The sequence below is a fragment of the Pteropus alecto genome, unplaced genomic scaffold (assembly GCF_000325575.1).
Source record: "Pteropus alecto unplaced genomic scaffold, ASM32557v1 scaffold395, whole genome shotgun sequence".
Classification (NCBI taxonomy): domain Eukaryota; kingdom Metazoa; phylum Chordata; class Mammalia; order Chiroptera; family Pteropodidae; genus Pteropus; species Pteropus alecto.
Genome location: NW_006438643.1, coordinates 129,025 through 150,653, shown reverse-complemented (window position 1 = coordinate 150,653; position 21,629 = coordinate 129,025). Strand labels below are relative to the sequence as shown.

General features: G+C 47.9%; 1 protein-coding gene across 1 annotated transcript in view; it reads left to right on the top strand.

The window, feature by feature from the left end:
• The window catches only part of DNHD1 (dynein heavy chain domain 1), a 58,682-nt gene that overhangs the window by 36,681 nt on the left and 372 nt on the right, over positions 1-21,629 (top strand). Inside the window, 23 exon segments of the mRNA XM_025049463.1 lie at positions 152-335; positions 505-697; positions 937-1,225; positions 4,656-6,255; positions 6,445-6,653; positions 6,855-7,059; positions 7,135-7,237; positions 10,117-10,266; positions 10,613-10,795; positions 10,914-11,345; positions 11,563-12,034; positions 16,063-16,392; positions 16,636-16,788; positions 16,966-17,144; positions 17,256-18,221; positions 18,434-18,620; positions 18,828-18,861; positions 18,863-18,936; positions 19,022-19,223; positions 19,977-20,068; positions 20,230-20,379; positions 20,588-21,381; positions 21,569-21,628. Coding sequence (XP_024905231.1) covers positions 152-335; positions 505-697; positions 937-1,225; positions 4,656-6,255; positions 6,445-6,653; positions 6,855-7,059; positions 7,135-7,237; positions 10,117-10,266; positions 10,613-10,795; positions 10,914-11,345; positions 11,563-12,034; positions 16,063-16,392; positions 16,636-16,788; positions 16,966-17,144; positions 17,256-18,221; positions 18,434-18,620; positions 18,828-18,861; positions 18,863-18,936; positions 19,022-19,223; positions 19,977-20,068; positions 20,230-20,379; positions 20,588-21,381; positions 21,569-21,628 — 7,241 coding nt within the window.

The following is a 21,629-nucleotide window of genomic DNA, read 5'->3' as shown; positions in this document are numbered from 1 at the left end:
ATAGATGGCATATGGCTGGAGCCCGGCGCGTGGGTTCTTTGGTGGACTTGGGCTTGGGGACTAAAAGTGAAAAGTAATAGAGCTGACCTCTACTCTCCCCCCTCGCCCCCACTTCTTCCTACTGGGGCTCCTGTTTTGGCCATGGTGACCTTTGCAGAGGACCTCGGCTCTAATGATCCTGTAGCCCAAAGCTTCAAGTCCTCAAAAAGCAGCTTTCTGAACCGGTCCCAGGGTGACAGCGATGATGTACCTAATAAACACAGGGAGCACTTGCTGGTTGTCAGCAGCTTTCTTTTTGCCTTGATCTGGGGCTTTGGAGCCCACCTTCCATCCAGGTATCTATAGGGGCCAGGGATGGGGGATCCAGAGGGCTGAGATGGACTGGACCATGGGAGTCAAAACCCAGGTGACATCCCTGTTGGGGGTGGGTGGACCATGTGCATGTGTCACAAATTGAACTGTTGTAATTGTCTGACACTTTTGCCTATATATCCATTTGAGCAGGCTCTGGCCCCTCTTTGATACCTTCTTGAGGAGTTCTATTAGTCACCTCTCCGACTATCCTGAGCCACCACCCTCAGCCTTGGTGTTTGATCTACATGTATGCCCTGAAGATGGGACACTGGTCCCCTTCAATGGCCAGTACCTGGGTAGCCGCATCAAGGGAGCTCTGGGTACCTTCAGCCCTTCTCCCCAGGTGTGAGGACAATGCAGGAGCTGGGGTTGGGGCTCAAGGAGATATCTTGGGGGAATCCACATTCTAGGCCCAGCTGAGGCCCACCTGCTCCCGTTCTTTGATATGTTTTCACACTCGCAAGAATACATGAAGTGTTCTACAAGTACAGCTTTAACACAAGACCCCTAGACATTTATTTTCAGTTAAGATTAGTGTCCCAAACTGGAGCTGCCACAGTAAGCCCTGCTCCTGTCCTACAGACTGAACGGCTCTTGTATGTGGTGGACCTACTTCTGTCAGAGGGATACCCAGTGCTGCTGGCTGGAGAAGCAGCAACAGGGAAGTCAGTCTTTGTGGAGGTGCTGGTGGAACCACACCACCCTTACACTTACACCCCCATCCACCCTGCCTTCAGTGCGACCCACCTTCGCCTTCTGCTGAGCCAAGGGGTTCACAGCCAAGCACAAGCCAACCCACGGCCTGGGCGGCACGTGGATTCTAAAGGCTCTCTCCTCTTCCTGCTGGAGGATCTGCACCTGGCCGCTACTGGTGAGGACCTGGGAGGAGGGAAGGAAGGAATCGTCATCTCTTGAGACCGTAAAATCCCTAGCAATATTCATTGACTCTCAAATATATACCTATAGACCAAACCTCCGTGTTCCATTCTTAATATCTTCTCATTCTACATATGCTACTTGAACAATCTTACTCTTTTCATGGCTCTTCCACAATCTCTATGCTTTGACTGCTAAGTCTTTATCTCCAACTGAGGCTTCTCTTTTAAGCACCAGACCTATTTATCAAACCGCCTACTGCATATTGCTACCTTGCTGTCCCGTTGTACCCCAGATCTAACCCTGAACTTATCATCTACCCCCAAAACCTGTTCCTATGTGTCCTCTTAGTAACTGGCACCACCATCCATCCAGTCACTTAAGCCAGAAATCTTGTTGACATCTCTCTCACCAATGTCCCATCACCATATCTCTCAATTTTGCCTTGTAAATATTTAAAGGTCAATCAGTATAGTCCATGACGTTAACAGAATAAAGAAAAAGTGTAAGGTCACCTCAATAAAGAAAAAGCATTTGATAAAATTCAAAACTATTTATGGTAACTCAGCAAACTAGGAATAGCGGGAACTTATGCAATTTGATGAAGGGTGTCTATTAAAACCTACAGTTAATTACATACAGGCATACCTTGGAGATATTGCAGGTTCAGTTCCAGACCACCGCAATAAAGCAAATATTGCAATAAAGTGAGTCACATGAATTTTTTGGTTTCCCAGTGCATATAAATGTTTATACTATACTGTAGTCTATTAAGAGTGTGATAGCATTATAACTAAAAAACAATATATATATTTTACTTTAAAAATACTTTATTGCTAAAAAATGTTATCATCTGGGCCTTCAGTGAGTCATAATCTTTTTGCTTGTGGAGAGTCTTACCTTCAATTTGTAAAAAATGTAGTATCTGCAAGACACAATAAAGCAAGCTGTAGTAAAACAAGGCATGCCTGTACTTAATAGGGAATATTGAACACTATTTTCCTAAGATCTGTCACAAGAATATCCACTGCTTCTATTCATCATTGTACCAGAGGCCCATATCAGTGCAATGAGAAAAAGAAATAAAGCCTTTAAAATTAGAGAAGACAAAATAACACTCTCTACTGGTATATGACATGATTTTCCACACAGAGAATCCTAAGAAATCTATAAAAAAAAAAAAAACAACAAAAAAAACCCCTACAAAACTACTAGAATAAATAAGTGAATTTAGCAGAGTCACAGGATACAAAGTCAGTCTATTGAAATCATTAGTATTTCTATATCCTAGTAACAAACAATTGGAAATCAAAAATTTTAAATATTGTTTAAAATATCATCTAAAAGCTTAAAGTGTTTAGAAATAAAGTTAATGAAAGATATACACCGATAATTTCTAAATATTGCTGAGATAAAGGAGACTTAAATAAATAGAGATATACCATGCTCCTGAATCAGAGAAGTCAATATCTTTAAGGTGCTCATTCTCCCCAAACTGATCTACAGATTCAATGTAATGCCAAGCTAAATCTGAGCAGACTTTTTTGGGAGGGCGGGGCGGGGTGGGGGTGGTGGCGGTGGGAATTGACAGACTCACTCTGAGACTTGTGGAAATGCAAAAGACCTAGAAGAGCCAAACTTTGAAAAAGAAGAATTAAGTTGGAGGTCTTAAACTAGTGATTTCAAGACTTACTATACAGCTACATTCATCATGAGGGTGTGGTATTGGTATAAGGACATGGATACGGACAACTGGAATGGAACAGAGAATCTCATATATGGTCATATATGATCAACTTGTTTTCAACAAATGTGCCAACATAATTCAATGGGGGAAAGGATAATCTCTTCAATGAATGGGGCTGGAACAACTGCATTATCTGTGTGGGGAAAAAAATGAACCTTGAATCCTAACTTACAACCTACACAAAAATCAGTTATAAATGGGTAACAGACCTAAATGTGAAAGCTAAAACTATACATTTTTTTAAACATTAGATAAAAATCTGTGTGATCTTGGGCCGAGGCAATGATTCCTTAGACGACACAAAAATTGGATTTACCAAAATTAAAATCCTATGCCCTTCAAAAGACACTGTTAATAAAATTTTAAAATATGCCACAGACAGAAAATATTCATGACACATATATCTGACAAACAATTTATATTCAGAATATATAAAAAGCTCTTATAACTCAGTATGAAAATAAACTATTTTTAAAAAATGGACAAAAGAACAGACACTTCACAAAGGAAAGATATATGTGTGGTCAACAGCACATGAAAAGATTCTTGAGACTAATCAGGCATCAGCGAAATGCAAATTAAAACCACCATGAGATAGTAGTTCACACCTACTTTAAAGATTAAATTAGAAAGACCAAGAAAAACAAGTGTTGCAAAACACAGAGCAATTGAAACTCTCACACTTTGCTAGTAGGGGTATAAAATGATACAACCACTATGAAAAAAAGTGTGGCAGTTATCAAATTAAATATATACTTGCTAAAAGACCCAGAAATTCTACTTGTAAGTATTTACCTGAGTGAAATGAAACCATATGTATTGTATGTTCTCAAATAAACTTATACACGACTGTACATAGATAGCATCATTATCCTGAAGAGTCAAAACCTGGAAACAGCCTAAATGCCCATCAGTGTGTCAATGGATCTACAAATTTTATTTTCATAATAGAATACTACTCAGCAATAAAATAGAACAAAATGCTGAATATACAAAGCATAGATGAATTTAAGAATCATGCCGAGTGAGAGACCAGACATAGTAAAATTACATACTGTATGATTTCCCTTATATGAAGTTCTAGAACAGGCAAAGCTAATCTATAGTGATAGAAATTAGATCAGATAGAAATTCCTGGGAGAGTGTGGTTTGGGGATTGACTGCAAAGGGGTATGAGGGAAATTTCTGGGATGATGAAAATGTTCTAAATATCATTAGGGTGGTAGTTACACATGTGTCAAAGCTCATTGAACTATACATTTAAAATGTATACTTTTTTTTTACATGAATCATGTCTTAATAAAGTTGACTTTGTAAAAGAGTGCATGTGCCAAAACTCCACACTTTTTGACTGTGATGATTGCATTTTTCTCCTATTGTGGTCAGATCAAGTTTCCATCTGTCTCAGCTTCCAAACTTTCCTATTCATTAACATGAAGTTAATGAAAAATTGGTCGTAAAGGTAGGATTTGAGGGGGAAGAAAGAAGAAATTTCTCACTTTTAAGGAGAGTGTGGGGCAGAGAACAAAACCTAGACATGACAAAGTCCCAACTCATCAGATACACAAAACCCCGTGTGTGCCAGAAGTAAACGCAGCAAGGCAGGGCTAAGAGGAACAGGGTGACACTGTCATGTGGACTTATGCATGTCCTCCCTGTTATTTTTAATGTCCCACAGACCCAGAGAAGAGCTGTCAGCCAGTGTTGGAGACTCTGCGCCAGGCCATGAATGGCAGTGTGTGTGCCCACAGCACCTTGGAACTGCAGACGCTACAGCCTATTGTCAACTTCCTTGCCACAGCCACAGTGCCAGGCTTCTGTGAGCGCCCACTGTGCCCACGCCTCTTTCGACTCTTCACAGTCCTGGCCCTGGACGATATGACCCTGGCAACGCTGCTGAGCAGGCACACACCTATCATCCAGGCCTGGCTTGAGCGCTTCCCCTCTGTGGAGCGGGAGGGTGTCCTAGCAAGAGCCCTAGTCCGGGCCTCGGTGGAGGCCTGGGAGGCTGTGGGCAACTGCTTTATGCCTTCACCCCACCACCCACACTATCGCTTCTCCCCACACTCTGTGAGCCAACTACTGGGCAGCCTGCAGATGCTGCCAACCAGAACAGGCTCCCGAGGTTTTCTGGACTATCCCAACCACCAGGAGCACTTGCGCCGGGTATCAGGCTTGCGTGGCACCCGCCTGACAATTATGATGGCCATGCGCAACATGGTGCGTCTCTGGCTGCACGAGGCACAGAGAACCTTTTGTGACCGGCTAGACACCCCTAGAGAACGCTCCTACTGTGCCAAGCTACTCCTAGAAGTAGCTCAGAGGGTCTTCTGCTGTGGGCCGGTGCCGCAGAGCCTGGGCAAGGGCTATGAAGAGGAGGAGGAGGAGGAGAGGGTGCCTGAAGTGGAGTCTGAGGGGGAGCTGGTCCAGTGGGAGGAGTTAAGCAATGGCAGCAGTGAGACTGAGGAGGAGGAGGACCCTTATGGCCTTCAGGTCACAACAGGCCCACCTTTCAATGATTCGGGCCTTGTACCATCCATAGCCCCAGTAAAGGAGACTACAGAGGCCGTAAGTGAAAAGATAAACCAGGAGGAAGACACAGTGGCCACCAGCTACACACCCCAGCTAAAGAGATCCAAGAATTGCTGGCAGAAGACATCCCAGATGGATCTAGTCTCACCCCTGTTGTCACCAGTGCTACTACTTTGTCCCCAAGAAAAGCCCTCAGACCTGGTCTTCAGTCAGGAGCTGATACAAGGTTCCAACTCTGAGAGTCCCAACTTGTACCTGGAACGGCACTGGGAGAGCCTGCGGGAGCAGCTGGCCACCTCAGCCGCTCAGCTGAAGCTGAGCCCCCACCTTGCCCAGTGCCACTCGATGGTTAAGCATGTGGCCCACCTGGTCCGGGTGCTTGCCAGGCCCCAGCAGCATGGCCTTCTGCTCTCGGGGGCACTGGGCACTGGGCGCTGTACTGCCGTCACTCTGGCGGCTAATATTTGTCAGGCCCGCCTCTTCCATCTGCCATGTGGGCCAGAGGAGGCCATTCTTCAGTGTCTGCGGGATGCCAGCTGGCATGCTGGCATGTTAGGCCAGCCAGTGGCCCTGCTGGTACCCAAGGGTGTGGATCTCACTACCCTTCATCGCCTGCTGGCCCTGGCAACCTCAGGCAGCTTCCCTGACCTGTACACGGAGGCAGATCTGGATGGCATTGAGGAACATCTCCCCAGAGAGAACCTTATTGTCAAGCAGACCGTCAGGAAGGAAGTGCTGTTGCAGTGGTGAGGCCAAGAACCTCATTCTAAGGGGCTACTCTGACTGCTCTGTTCTGGTCAAAAGGCCGGAAAGAAAACGAGGGGTGCTGTGAGGGCTCAGAAGCTCAGGGTTAAGAGGTCAGGGTTGGGACTGGGGCCTGGGTGGGCACACCCAGGGATAAAGGGAAGGACAGTATCTGAGCTCCTGGCCCACAGGTTCTACCAGCAAGTGTGCAGCCACCTGCACATGTTCATCCTGATCAGCGATGACCAGGCCCACAAACAGCTGCCCTCCACCCTTTTCCTGAGGCTCCTTCAACTAGCTATCGCCAGCATTGACCGCTATGAATCTTGGGACCAAGATTCTTTGGTCAGTGTGGTCCAGCACCATCTGAAGTGTGCTCAGAGTCTACCTCTTGGTGACGGTGAGCACTTTTTACTTGTCCTCTCGACTCATCCCAACCAGGTTCTAATGAAGATTATTACTTAGGTCAGTCTCTCACTCTCTAGAAACTAGTGAGCCCTCCTTACCTTTTCTGCCCTTCTTCCTGAGCCAGGAGAGGGTCCCTTTCCTTTCCCATCCCCTACATACTCACAAGTCCAGGCTAAAGCCATGCCTGTTGCAGACTCTTTGAAGTGCCCAGACCTCCAGGCTGCAGTTCCCAGTGTGGCCAAAGCCATGGCTTTCATCCACCTGTCGGCTGCCAGCTACCATGGGCACCTGTGCCCTGAATTGCCACTCGTCACCCCCAAGACCTTCCTAGACTTCCTGGACACCTTTATACTGCTACAGCAACAGATGATCCTGCAGATGAAGAACAAGGCCCAGCGGTGAGTGGTCCCATTCCCTGCATTGTACTTCCTTCTGCTCACTTGGGTCCACTCACTGGTACATTGTATCTCCAGGGTCCACAATGCCCTGGGGAATCTGACAATGCTGATTGAGCAGCACAGTGCCCATGCCGACCTGGTCTTCAACTTGGAAAAGCAGCTGAAAGACTCACATAGGGTAAGGTGGAGAAGGTTGAGGCATGCACAGTAGGGTCAAAGCAGAAGTCCAAAAGAGGGCTTTGAAGGAACCAACCAGTCTGAACCTTAGTTCTTGTCTCTGGAAAGCCTCCCTTTCCCACATGGGATCTTTCTAATCCCTGCTGCCTCCTCCTTTAGAGCTTGGGTTCAGAGTTCCTCATGTCACTGAGACCTGGCTGATTTTTCTAAATACATGAAATCCAAGTGTCTGCTTCTGGTTGGCCCTAATACCTTGACTGTGTGAAGTTCAGTATGTTCCCCAAGATCTCTGTGATTCCCACTGGAGATGGGGCAGGGATTACATTGTCATGGTCACCTCTCCCTCTTACCCTCTTTTTCTCCTGAATTCTCTATCACTACTGGTCGGCACACATCTTATAGCTGTCCTCTTTTCCCATATCGCTTTGTTCCTCTACCTATCCCTTCCACAAAACGCCAAATATACAAGGCTACTGTTTATAGAGTGGGGAGATGTGGATGGGTGATGGCAGTAGGGGCAATTTATATTCTAGAACAGAACCAGAAGTAAATTTAAAAGGTAATGTATACCTAAATATCCTAAATTTCCTCAGTCACTCTCCTCTACAGGGCATTTCCCAGTGACCAACTTTTCTCCTCCCCTCTCCACATGATCTGCTCCACAGTGTTATCCAGCCACCCCACTTTCCCTTTAGAGCTCCACAAATATAATTTTTATGTAATAAGAGATTATTTTTTTCAAGTCTAAACTCTAAATCCTGTTGCTTTCTGATACAGAGCAATTTTCTTTTTGTTTAAACGAACCTCTCGTATCTAGCTAAAACTGGTGGGAATGGAGTCATCATACCGTCTATAGCCAGGTACTCTCATTTAAAAGTTTTCCCAAAATAGAGTGTTTTTTCTTTTGTTTTCAATAAGGGGGATTCTGAAATAGCATTTTCTTTTCTTCCTGCTACACAAGACTTTCAGGATAAGACTTTCAAGTCATTCAGGATAACCTCTATCTCTTTTCTATGTTATACTCATTTGGTTCATTTATTTCATTGTACTCGACAAAAATTAATTGAACTTCACATTCTTTTGTCCAGGCACTCATTTGTGTCTATGTCTACATCTGCATCTATGTTTACATCTAGATAGACAGAGTCCTTGACACAACTTTCTGAGGTGGCTATCCTTTCCTCCATTTTACAGATGAGAAAACTGAAATCCAGAGAGATTGGGATGAGGATTAAATGAAATCTTACATGAAGCATTTAAAAGTGCTGGCATATAGTGAGAACTCAATAAATGTTAGATACTATTAATATTACGTTAGGCTGCCTCCTAATAAGAAAGATAAGGCACTCTCCTTGCTTTTATGGTACCTAGTTTACTGGAAGATATAAATTAATCCAGGCGATTATAAAACAGCATGTTATGACAGAAAAAGTTCAGGGTACTCTGAAGTATCAAAAAAGACTTTCTAGAGGAAGCATAGTGACATAGCATATAGTACAGAGTCATATGTAGAGCACGGTAGACACTCAAAAACATTCCTTAAATATATAAATGAATGCAGTCCATCAAAGTTGATACCTGAAGATTTGGTAAGATTTTGCATAAATGGGGGTGGGAAGGAAGAATGTCAGAGGCTGACGTAAGAGCATGTGCAAAGGCCCAGAGAAAAGAGAATGTGTGCCACAATGGAGGAACTGAAAGTCGGGAATGGCCGGAGAGTAGAGTACCGGAGAGGAAAAATAGATGAAATTGGAAAGATGAGTAGATCATCCTGATTACGAAGGAAATGTAAACCAAATGAAAGAGTGGCAAGTGCAGTAAGGGACATGATGATGATGATATTTGGTTTTTAGAAAACCCATCAGGCTGCAGCATGGAAAATGGATTAGAAGAAGGGATTAAGAGTGGAAGCTGAGATACCAGTTAGGAAGTCAGTGTAGAAGGTCATGAGTGAGAGAGCATGGACATAAGTGATGCGTACTGGGGATAGGAGTAGACACGAGGGATGTTTAGGAGGCAGAATTGAAAGTCCTTTAAGATGGGTTGAGTTTGGGGGGAACAGAAGAGATGGTGTAAAGGTAACAATTAAGTTTCTTCCTTGGGAAGCTTGGGCGTATTTTGGCACAGTTCTAAGAAAAAGAACACATGGGGTGATGTGTAAGGTTGCAAGAAATTTGAGGAGGCATGACCAGTAAGTTCCTTTTGGATATGTGGAGTCTGAAAGGCCTGTGAGACACCAAAGAGATTTCCACTAAGCAAATGGATCCATAGGTACGGGGCTTGGGAAAGAATCTGGCTAGAGATAGAGACTTAGGGATTGTTAAAATATCAAAGGTAATAAAAACCATGAGATTAGGGAGGGAGTAAAGAAGCGTGGGGTGAGAAGAGAAGGGAGCCTGAAAAATTTGCTGAATATTTAATGGATGACAGAGGAAGAGACTGAGAAAGAGCAGCCACAGAAGTTGGAGAAAGCCAAAGGAGAGCACAGTATCATCAAAGTCCAGGGAGGAAACTGTTTCAGGAGGAAGGGAAGTGTCTTCTGTGACAAATGCCACTAATGGGTCAAGTTAGAGAAAGAGTGTAGCGTAATGGTCAAGCACACAGGCTTCGGATTCAGACTGCCTGGGCCTGTATGGCAGGTCAGGAGAAGCAACCACCAACTCGGGGCTGCATCACTAGATGTAGAACTCACAAGCTGAGGAGTGACAATTTCAGAGCTCAGTCTATATCTGTGGCCTATTTGGAGTTCAACCTGATCACCCTGACTATCAAATAAGGTGTATGCTAGAGTCCCAAGCCCACTGAGTCTCCAGGGTCTTCCCTTGGGATATTCTCACCTGGTCTAGGAGCTAGAGCTGTAACCTGGGTCTCTTTTCACAGAACATCAGCACATTTCATCAGCAGCTAGAGCAAGGCAAGATCCTGTACAAGCGGCAGCTGGCGGAGTGCCGGCAACAGGAGAATCTTATTGAGAACCTCACCAAGCAGTGGGATGCTCTGAGGACTCAGCACGAGGCTTTCCTGGAGCAGGTGGGCTCTTGTCACTTGCCCTACACTGCTCCTCTCTTGGGAGGGGATGCCCAGAGGAGAGGATGGGGTGACTTGTCATCTTTCCTGGAGCAGGTGGGCTCTTGTCACTTGCCCTGCACTGCTCCTCTCTTGGGAGGGGACAGCCCCTCATAGGATGCCCAGAGGAGAGGATGGGGTGACTTGTCACGGAGTTTCCTGGGAGAGGGGGCACAAGTAATAGGATGGCTTGAGGAATGGTCCCTTCATGGGGACTCCTACGAGGAGATGATCCCTCTTAGCAATACCTTTAAGAAAGAGGTATTGCATTTTGCCAGCTCACTTCAAGAGTGCATCTCTCCTCATTTAGATGGGCAATGCATTTCTGGGGCCCCTGAGCCAGCTGCAGGTGGCTGACTTTGAGGAGATACGGAGTTATCGAGCACCACCAGAATCTGTGGTCCAGGTGACGGATGCACTGTGTGATCTGTTTCACCGTGAAAGAGGCTGGGCCAGTGCCAAGCAGCTGTTATGCACTGAAGATTTTTATCAGGTAGCGAATATGGGGCAAAATGGATGAGGTGAGCAGAGGCTTGGCAGAGGGAGGCTGTTGGGGCAAGGTTCCGAGCATCTAAGTCTTCCCCCGCTCCTTTCGACATACACTCTCCCAGGAGCTGGTGTTCTTCCCCAAGGAGAAGATGACGGACTCAGAGATAATAAAGTTAAACCTAGCTCTGAAGGCTCCGGGTATGAGTGATGCAGCCTTGCGGGCAGTAAGCGCACCTGCAGCAAGCCTGGCAGCCTGGCTCTGGGCCGTTCTGCACTACAGGCTAGCACAACGCCGAGGACTGCCCACAGGCCTGCTGCTGCGGCAGGTAGAGGCAACACGAGCTCGGGAGCAGGCCCGCCTGGCCCACTACCAGTTCCAGGCTCAGGAGATCCTAGAGCACAATTTGGCCCTGATCAAGAAGCTAGAAGATGTCCAGGCTTCCCATAACCATCTGGTAGAGAATCTCAGTTGGGCTCAGTGTGACCAGTATCACAAGTGGCCCATAAAGGCTGCACTGCTCACACCCATGCATTCCTGGACTTCAGAGCTTCAGGTAACCAGCCCTGCATGGATTTTCCCCCAAAGTTCATTTCTGCACCACTGCCCACACTCCTCTGCTCCCCTCTGTGCCCTCACTGGCCCCCTCTGTCTCACTCTCCCCTCCTTGCCATGCTTTCCTCCATACCCTACCTTGTTCCCTCTCTGCCAGACCCTTTGCCTATATCCTTCTCACTGCCCTACACACCGTCTGGTCTTCCCTTCCACATCAGAAGTTGAAGGGGTACTGCCTGACGGTGATCGGAGATGCCCTCCTGTGTTCAGCTGCCATCATCTACCTGGGTCCCTTCCCACCACTGAGGCGCCAGGAGCTACTGGACAAGTGGCTGGCTCTGTGTAAGGGTTTTCAGGAGACCCTGGGCCCAGATGATGTGGCGCAGGCCCTGAAGCAGAATCAGAAATCTGTCCTCATTCCACCAAAGAATCCCCTGCTCTCCACACGCTCTCCCTTCAGCCTTCTGTCCTTGCTAAGCTCTGAATCTGAACAGTTCCAGTGGGACCGAGACCGGAAGCCGCAAGCAAAGTCAGCCCGCCTGGCGGGCCTACTTCTGCGAAGTCGCAGTCACTACTTCAGTTGCCGCTGGCCTCTGCTACTTGACCCCAGCAAACAGGCTCTCATCTGGCTGAACCCACTGCCTCTGGAAGAGACTAGGCGCTTGGCCCCAGGTCCCACCAAGAGCAGAGGTAAAGCCAGGGATGATAATCGCAATGCTCCTCAAGTGGCTGAACTGGCCAACACTCTAGCCACGTGTGATCTTCCCTTTCATAATGAAGATTCTAAATTTCATGGCCAGGGCATCTCAGATTTCACCAGCCTGCATAATATTAATAAATTAGATCTCATTTACATTTTTGGGCCCATAATGCAGGGATTCTGAATCTACATGGCTGACGAGTCCATGATCTTCCCCTTCCTTGGTCTGCTCAGCACTCTTGGACACTTGGCCTACGACTCAGAGCTTTCCTAGCCAAATGTGTCCTATGTTCAGGACTTCTGGGGAAAAATTTCCATTGGTTCTGCTTGGATCAGGACCCATCTGGGTGGAGTGCCAGAAAAAGCATTTCCTAGAGGAAGAAAGTAAAAGTGTTTATTTCCCAGAAGAAGGGGTTAGGGATTGCATTGGTGAGAGTAACAGACATCTCCAATGGAAGGTGTACAATAAAGGGGTCTGTAACATGGGCTCTATAATCAAACTATCTGGGTCAAATATCTGTCCTTAGCTAGCTAGCCATTGACCTAAGGCAAGGTACTTAATCTCTCTAAACCTAAGTTTATTTACCAACAAAATAAAGGTCTTAATTATACCCAACTCATAAACTATTGTGAGTATTAAGAATAGTAATTCATATAAAATGGGTTTACACAGTGCCTAATATATAATAAGTTCTCCAAAATGTTAGTCATTATTACTACTAATATATTACTGCTACCATTACTACAGTCCATTCCTTGGTCACCCAGCACTACTTTCCATTGTGCCCATGCACTATTACATTATAGAACTATTATAGAACTATCACATGTGTAACTATAAATGAACTCACCCCCTCTCTAATAAGAGACACTTCAAAGAAACATCTAGCTGCAGCATTCAGTTCTGAGTCCAAGAACTCTGAATGACATTTATTGCTCCTGATTAGATCTGGATGTGGCTCTTCATGATTTGTAACCTATGATAGATTCCATGCCATCTCATCATACCAATATACCTGACAGGCAAAGTGAAGCAAAATCAAATCAAGATAACTACAATAAACTTCCTGCTTAGAAACTGGGAAAGGGTAAGAAACACACTGTATATTAGTCTCTAGCATGTACTGTATAATGCCAGACAGAGATAGTAAAGCAAATGATCATCATTATTCGCTATGGAGTTCTTGGACAGCCCATTCAGCTGCCCTGGGTTCTGATGAATAGTGTAATTTTCTTTGCCCCGTCCCCAGGCCTATCTGTGAAAGGAAAGTCGGGCCAGGATCCCTTGTTTATAGCTATTCCACCTTATAGGGTGGTATGGGGGCTTAGGATTTGCCTTAAAAATAAGCAAACACAGATCACTTGTTATCAGCCCGGGGGGGCGGGGGGGGAAGGGTTCTGACTAATCCTCTAAAATATCTCATCTTTTTCCTGAAGATTTCCTTTATAAGGACTCTATTAGCTATTAACCAATGCCAGAAATCTTGATGCATTCTTATTCTTGAATTTAAACCATACCTTCACACTTTTGTCTCTTAACATTGGTTCTGGGGGCTCCACCAATTCTAAGCTTAGTGCAATTGTTATCCATCTAAAACTCGGCCTTCCCTTCAGAGCTGTTAAGAAAATAGTCTGAGTAGTGAGCTGAGGTTTATTGGCCATGGAGCATAGCCCTTATTACTTTGGGCTGTATCCAAGTTGAAACGGAGAGAGAGACTATTATTTTTGCCAAGCAGAGAATGCATAGAGAGAAGAGCTTGGGATGGACCCAGAAAATAAGGCTCTTTCAGTAGCCCATAATTTCCTATTCCCTGCAACATGAGCTGGAGAATCATTTTTATAAATCAGCAAGGTGTATGAGTATCTCACAATCTGTAGTCTGAAATTGCTAAATATGAGCAAAAAGAATTTTCCTTAAAGTTTTTTTTTCTGGAGGTTGTTTCATCTAAGTAGAGAAGTAGCCAGCATACTCTAATATCTTCTACTAAATCCACTAAAGTTCAGTGAGCACATGGTCCAAGTCCCATGAGATAAACTTTTTTTTTTTTTTTAACCTACCACACAGCCTAGCCACCTTCCCAGTAGGGAAAAGAAAAATCCTCATTGCTGCCTCCACCCCCCCAACTCATTGTATCAGTTAGAAACGCTCTCATTGCCAGTAACTAAAATTCAACTTACCATGGGTTAAACAAAGGAATTCATCTCACATTGTAAGAAGTACTGAGATAAGCAGGTACATGGCTTCAGTGTTGCCTTTAAGTACCCATTTTCTTCTCTTTCTGCTCTATGATCCTTAGCATGTTGGCTTATCATTGTAGTGGGTGGAATGGTGCCGCGCCCCCCCAAAAATATATCCACATCCTAATCCCTGGGACCTATGAATGTGACCTAACTTGGAAAAAGAGTCTTTGCCGATGTAATTAAGTTAGGGAGCTTGAGATGAGATCATCCTAGATTATCTGAGTTGGCCATAAATGTAATGACAAGTATCCTTATAGGAGACAAAAATCAAGGCACAGGTACACAGAGGGATGGCCATGTGAAAATAGAGATAGTGGAGTTAGGTAGCCACAAGCCAAGGAACTCCTGGAACCACCAGAAGCTGGAGAAGGCAAGGAAGGAGTCTCCCTTAAAGCCTCCAGAGAGAATGCTATCTGCCGGCAACTTGATTTTGGATTTCTGGCCTTCAGAACTATGAAAGAATAAGTTTCTGTTGTTTTAAGTGACCATATTTGTGGTAATTTGTTATCGAATTGGCTGCTATCCCTCCAAGCATCATGTCGGAGTTGCTGATAGCCATTTCTGTCCCCTTTTTCAGGAAAACAGATCTTGCAGAAGTCTGAATAGCCAAATGTGGCAGGCAGAATTTTGGCTCTTTTGACCTTTGTCCTCCAGTGTTACTCTTGTAATTATGTTGTTACATGGCAAGAGGGACTTTGTAGATGTAATTAAAGGTAGTATCAATAAGATAGACATATTACCCTGGATTATCTAGGGTAATCACCTGTGCTCTTTGAAGAAGAAAAGAGGAAAGAAGAGGAAGTCAGAAAGATGCGAAATCCAAGAAGGGTTCGATGAACCATGGCTGGCTTGAAGATAGAGTGGGCTACAGGGAAAGTGCGAAAAGGAAATGAAGTCTGTCAAAGACCATAAGCCTGTAAGAGGTCTCAAGTCCCAGATGAGAACTGCAGCCCCAGTTGATGCCTTGATTTTAGCTCGGGGTAACCCTGAGCAGAGCATCCAGACATGCCGTGCTAGGCTTCTAACCTACCGAACTGAGATAATAAATAGGTGTTCTTTTAAGCTGCTAACTCTGTGGTAATTTGTTAAGCAATAGAAAATGCATACACCAAATTTTGGACCTGGCAATCTCCCCTTGCCAACTTCTTAAATGTTTAATACTTTTTAAAAATTCTTAAAATTCTTCAAGTTCTTAATACTTAAAAAAAAAAAAAAAAGTACTTATCATTTCCTGCTCCTGCAGTAAAGGAAGCAAAGGAGAAGGGGGTGGGGAGGACTGTTGGTTAGCCAAATATCCATGTCCACCACACTGCTCATGACTTGGTCAATTCCATAGTTTATGGCCTTTCCCTTACACCTTGCTACTTCCAAGCACTGATTTCTATATTAGTGATGACTCTTTTATTTGTTAGTGACAGAATTAGCTTAGGCAAAAAGGGAAATGCACTGACTCTTCAACCTACAGAAAGACAGAAATAGAGCTGATCTCAGGGGTGACTAGAACTCTTCCCTGGAATTTTAGAGTAACAATGATAGCTAACATTTATTGAACGCTTCCTAGGTGCCAGCTGAGTGCTTTCTATGTATTATCTCATGTCATCTTCACAGTAACCCTGTGAGGGTCCCACTTATATCATCCGCATTTTGCAGATAAGGAAACTGAGTCATAAAGAGCTTAAGTGACTTCCCTCATGAGATGGGGTCCTTGGGTGAATGGTGCTCCTTAGGAAGCTATTTCTCCCTCTGAGCAGAGCTCCTCTGCATCTTTCTGCCACAGGGAAGGGCTGCAGGATAAATCAAGAAAAAGCCTGTGACGGGAACATGGAAGAGGAAGATGATGATAGTGAGGCGAGTGATAAGGCTAAGGACGAGACAAAAGAGCAGAAGGCAGAGGAAAGGGGACAGGAGGCGGAGAAAGAAGAAGAAGAAGAGGAAGAGCAGCAGCAGGAGGAAGAGAAACAAGAGCAAAAGAACAAGGAGGCTGAGACAGAGAGGCAGGAGTCAAGGCCAGCCCCTGAGACCCAGCCTCCACCCCTTCCCCGCCTCAGCGTACTCTCAGGCGCTGACCCAGACCTGGGTCCTCAGCTCCGGGAAGCAGCTGCCAGTGGTAAGAACTGGTCACCACCCATCGAGTTCCCTTTCTGTCCTCCCCTCACTCTGTGGCCCCACAGGCCTCTCATACCCCAGTCTGATCTCAGTTCCCACCTTCGCCCCAGGCACTAAACTGTTGAAGAGCCCCAAGGGAACTGCTATCTGCCAGCAGGGAGCTCGGGAGAGTCAGATTTTGTGCATGGGGGTGGGGGTAACATGCTGGTATGGTCAGTAGGGTGTCCTTGCCTGCCCCCCACAGGCCATCCCATGCTACTGACCAACATGGAGCTGGGCCTAGGGTGCCCAGAACTTCAATGGCTACTGCAGCGAGAGCAGCTGAGTCCACCCCAGGTTCAGTCTGGCTTCTGTCTCTATCTGAGCACTACCCTCCCCCTCGGTGCCCTGGAAAAAGGTGAGGCTCAGTGGGTAAGTTGCCAGCACAGTTTTGTGGACACACTTAGGCCCACAGCTTCACTCAGCCTGGCCCAGAGCAGGCTCAGGACTGTAGCAGAGAGCCATACTGCCTGTGTACCCCACCCACTGGCTCTGCCAAGGGCAAGGGGTTAACTGTCTCTCATGTGACCCCAAGTGCTAGGTTGTGACCTGCTAAAGGGACTGAATGTGCTGGATCTGGGCCTGAACACAGATGTCCTAGAAGAACAGATGCTGCATGAAATCTTGTGCATAGAGTGTCCCGAGCTTGAGAGCCGCTGGCAGGACCTCAAAATGAGAGTCCTAGATACCTGCGAAGCTGTGGAGGCTGCTGAAGTGCGTGGGGGCCCACTCAATGGGTTGGGATGAGCTTTGGAAGGGATCCTGGTGTGGGGTGGACCCTGTGTGGGAAAGGTCCGGCTCCATGCAACGAGTGACTGTATGCAGGAGCGACTGCTGACGATGCTACTGGTCCAGAAACCACATCATAAGAAACCAGCCAAGTTCCTGCGGGACATAGTGAGGACCCAGGCAGAGCTATGTCAGCTGCGTGCCCACTGCGAGGAACTAGAAGACCTTAGGCTGCAGGAGGTGCTATTGTGGGCACCCTATCGGCGTGTGGTCTGGCATGGAATGGCCATTATCAAAGCCCTTAGCCCATTGCAGAACCTGCTGCTACCTTTCCGTCTGAGCTCAGAGGGTTGGCTGGCAGCCACCAAGCAGGCTCTGAACAGCATGAAGCAGTGTGAGAATCATCAGGGGAAGGACTTGCCCAGTCATCTGCTGCAGCTGAGAAAACAGCTGATCCGCCACCTGTTGGGCAATACTGTGGCTGCACTGGGCCCGACCTACGTACCCTTGGTGGGTGCCTTGGGTGCTTTGGCTCTGCTGAGAGTGGCAAGGAAGGCGCCAGATCTGGAGAGGCTGGCACTTTGTCCTGGACTGGCAGCCTCTCCCAGCATAGCCTGCAGCAAGTCAGTCCGAGGTGTGGCTCGGCCAGCCTGGCTAGGGCTGAGAGCCTGGCATGAATGTGGGATGTTAGAGTCGCTGCCCCCATTTGCTGGGCTGCGCGCATCCCTGGCAGGCCACTCCAGTGTTTGGCAGGCTTACCTGTCACTGTCATCCACAGTTCTGGGGCCTGCACCTGGGCCTGGGCCTGATCCCCTCAGCCTCCTCCAGAAGCTGATCCTGTGGCGTGTGCTGAGACCTGAGTGCTTGGCAAGTGCGCTGGCAGACTTTACCACTAGCCTCCTGGGCCGGCCCCTGGATGAAAACCTGAGCACCTCCACCATACCCTTCGAATGCAGTCAGGCTACTCAGCCCCTGCTGATCTTGTTGCCACCACCTGGTCACCCCACAGCCATCTTGCATCCCCTGACTGTCATTCAGAAACTGGCCGCCAAACATGAGCAGGTTTGAGCCAAACCTCTAGGTCACAGAGTGACCAGGCTCCTATGGGCTGGGATAGGCTGTGTGTGTGGCGGGGGGAGGGTACCCTCTCAGCAGTCTGATGGGTTTTTCCGGATTACTCAGGGACTTTGGGGTCATTGTGGCATTACTCTGGGTCCCTTGAGTCACCATAAGATCACTTTGAGTTCTTCTGACGTCTCTCTGTTGGTCCCCAGGGGCAGAAGCATCTGGAAGTGATAGCCTTGGGCTCTGAAGCCTGGGATCCTGTCCCAGTTGTGGTCAGCACTCTATGCCAGGCTATGCACAAAGGGCACTGGCTGGTGCTGGAGAACTGTCACCTGATGCCTCACTGGCCAAAAGAGCTGCTACGGCCCTTGCTGGGGCTGTTGGAGGGAGCAATGGGTGGGTTTGCCGCCTAGAGATCATTTCTAGGGCCCTTTCCTACAGTTGGGCCTGAGCTTGCACTCACTCTCAGGCTTCTTGGCCAGTCTCCTACCTCCCAGCCTGTCCCATTTCTGACTCCTGACCTCCTAGCCTCAACTCTGATCCCTAAACTTGTGTCTGACCCTTTACCCAGCGACTGACCTCAGCCCCATGTCTGACCCCTAGTGGTCTCGGACCAGGAGGTAGACCTGCTGTTAGCTTTTTAGGAATGTGGTCCACAGAGATTTCCGTCTTTGGCTTATCTTGTCTGCAAAGGCTATTGCTTCCTTACCAGGTGAGGAGCTCCCCCCATAGGCTCTCAGATTGGAGGGAGGAGAGCAACTGCGCTGTGTTGACTCAGCACTCTCCCTCCTCCCCAGCTGTGCTAACTCACCACTCCATGCCTGTTTTCTGGGAGCAGTCCCTGGACCTGAGCCACGTCTTGATTGATAGCATGGAGCTAGCCCAGCAAGGACTATACAAGCAACCTCCCACCAGGGTGCTGCCTCTGCTCCTCCTACATGGCCTACTGCTATACCGGCAGATCTATGGAATGAAGCTACAGGCACACAGGGGGCATTGGTGAGGGATCCACCCATGCTGTTCAGTCACTCAGCAAACACTGTTTTCCACATGCTGAGATTCATCTCTGGGAAGTGAGGGCAGGGAGAAGCCGAGGAAAGCTTCTGCAAGGTCTTCAGGATCTTGCTTTGAAATGAGGCTTGAAAGCAAAGGGAGATCAGGTGTAGATGGGGCCTTTCTGAGAAGAGGGAACTAAGCTCAGCAGAAGAGAGAAGATTTCAGTGTGGCTGAGGTGGACATGCTGGGCGTTGAGTGGGAGAGGTGAGGCTTGTGGTAAAGAGCCTTTAAGACCATGTCAAGGGGCCTGATTTTTTCCTGTGGACAGTGGGAAGCCACTGAAGGGTTTTAAGTAGGAGAAGTCACATTATCCTCATTGTCTGTTGGAAAGATCACTCTGGCTTCAGTGTGGAGAATGGATCAGATGGGGCCAGGCTGGAGGCAAGCAGTTTTAGGAGGCTCTGGAAGTCTGGAGGGAAAAGATCATGGTAGTAAGGACGAGGGTAGTCACAGCAGGATGGAGAGTAAATATAGGGTGAGGAAGAGGAGTCAGGATAGCTCCCAGATTTCTGCCCTGGACAACTGGGTGGCTAGTATTTCCATCGCAGGCAAGTTGTATTGGAGGTGCCTAGTGGCAATGACTAGTGAGCCCTCATAAGTGTGGAACTCAGGAGAGGTTTGGGCTGGAGAGAAAGATGTGAGAGTCCTCAGCATATAGATGGTTTTGAAATCCTACTTCCTGTTTCCCTCTCCCAGGAGTCAAGTGACTCTGACCCAGGTCCTTCAGATCCAAGACCAGCTATGGGCCAGCCTTAGCAATCCCAGTGCTGCCATGCAGGAGTTGGCCGGTGAGACCCTTCCTGTCACCCATATAGTCATCAGCCCACAGGAGAGCCCTGAAAGGGGTGGGGGTGGGAGTACTGACCCTGGGACATCATTCACAACTTTGGTTGAGGAAGTGGTAGAAACTGGAGGGGCTGGAACTGAAGGGTTCTGACCTCATCTTCAGCTTCGGTTTTTTATGGGGGTGCTGTGGGAGACGACAAAGACAGGGAGGCCCTGATTAGCCTCACACAAGCCTGCCTGAGCCCCGGGAAGGAGAGTTGGGGCCAACCACATACACCCCAGTATCTGCTGGCCACTCTGATGCCCAGCCCAGGTAAGCTCTAGTCAGGTATCTGTGTTTCTGTGGGGAACAGAAAAATGTAGTGCCACCCTCATGGAAATGTGAAGAGCAGTGCCAATAAAGGGGTAGGAGGGGGCACAGTTATGGGGTGACAGCTTGAAGTGTCAGAGGAAGGCCCACTCCTTGGGTCTGGGGTGGGAAAAGCCCATATTGTCTCTCACCGCTCACCTTCAACTACAAGAGCTAGAGGAGCTGGATGCTATAGCGGAATGCAAGGCACAGATGCACCTACTGCCCACACCACCTGAACCCCAGGTCTGCGGACTGAGCGCTGGCCCCCAGGCCTGGCTGCTACAACGTCAGAGCCGCGCTCTCCTGAGCATTCTGCAACGGAGTTCACCCACCTGGGTGCCTGCGCCTCGGGGAGGCTCCTGGCGCACCGAAAGGCAGCTGCGGCCACGCCTGGTGCTTGCCAAGCGGAGGCTGGAGTCCTTACAGGCTCTGCTGACCGAGACCATTCGCCAAGATGAGTCTGGTGCCGGGAGTGTGGTGCTGGGATTGAATGTGTGTCGGCCTCTGGAGGGCTTCCTCCAGATGGAGGTGCTGGAATTGCGCCACCTAGTGAGCATGCTGCAGGGGGACCTCCACTGCCTGTTGCAGCAGCTGAAGGGCGCGCCCTCGTGCGCCTCCCAACGCTGTGCCGCGGTGGCCCACGCTCTCTGGACTGGCCGCCTACCCAAGCCTTGGCGACCTCATGCTCCTGCTGGGCCGCAGCCGCCCTGGTACTGGCTGCGACAGCTGTCACGCCGTGGGCAACTGTTGGTTCGATACCTGGGCGCAGAAGTACCAAAGCGCATCTTTCACTTATCCGCCTTTCGCCACCCGCGTCGCCTGCTGCTGTCACTGCGCTGGGAGGCTGCCTTTGCTATTGACCAATATGTGCCCAGTTCGAATCTGCCTGGTTGCCAAGGTTCCAGCTCCAACTGGCTCCCCCATAAACGTCAGGAGCTAAACAGCAACCCTCTGCACTTCCAGGTATCTTCGAGCCGCCTTTTTGTTTCCAATTCCGCCCCCTCAACGTCCCTGATTACACCTTGCAATTACCCCAGCTTCCCTCTTAGTCATCTTGCCCACTTGGTAGACCCATCTGCTTTTCTGATCGCGCTCCACCATGACTACCTCAGCTTCCTAGCCATGCCTGACCAGCTTTTGGCGCCCCCAGGTGGTGAACGACTCAAAGCTCACGGTTCCAGAGATGGGTCTGCTGCTGATTGGGCTACAGC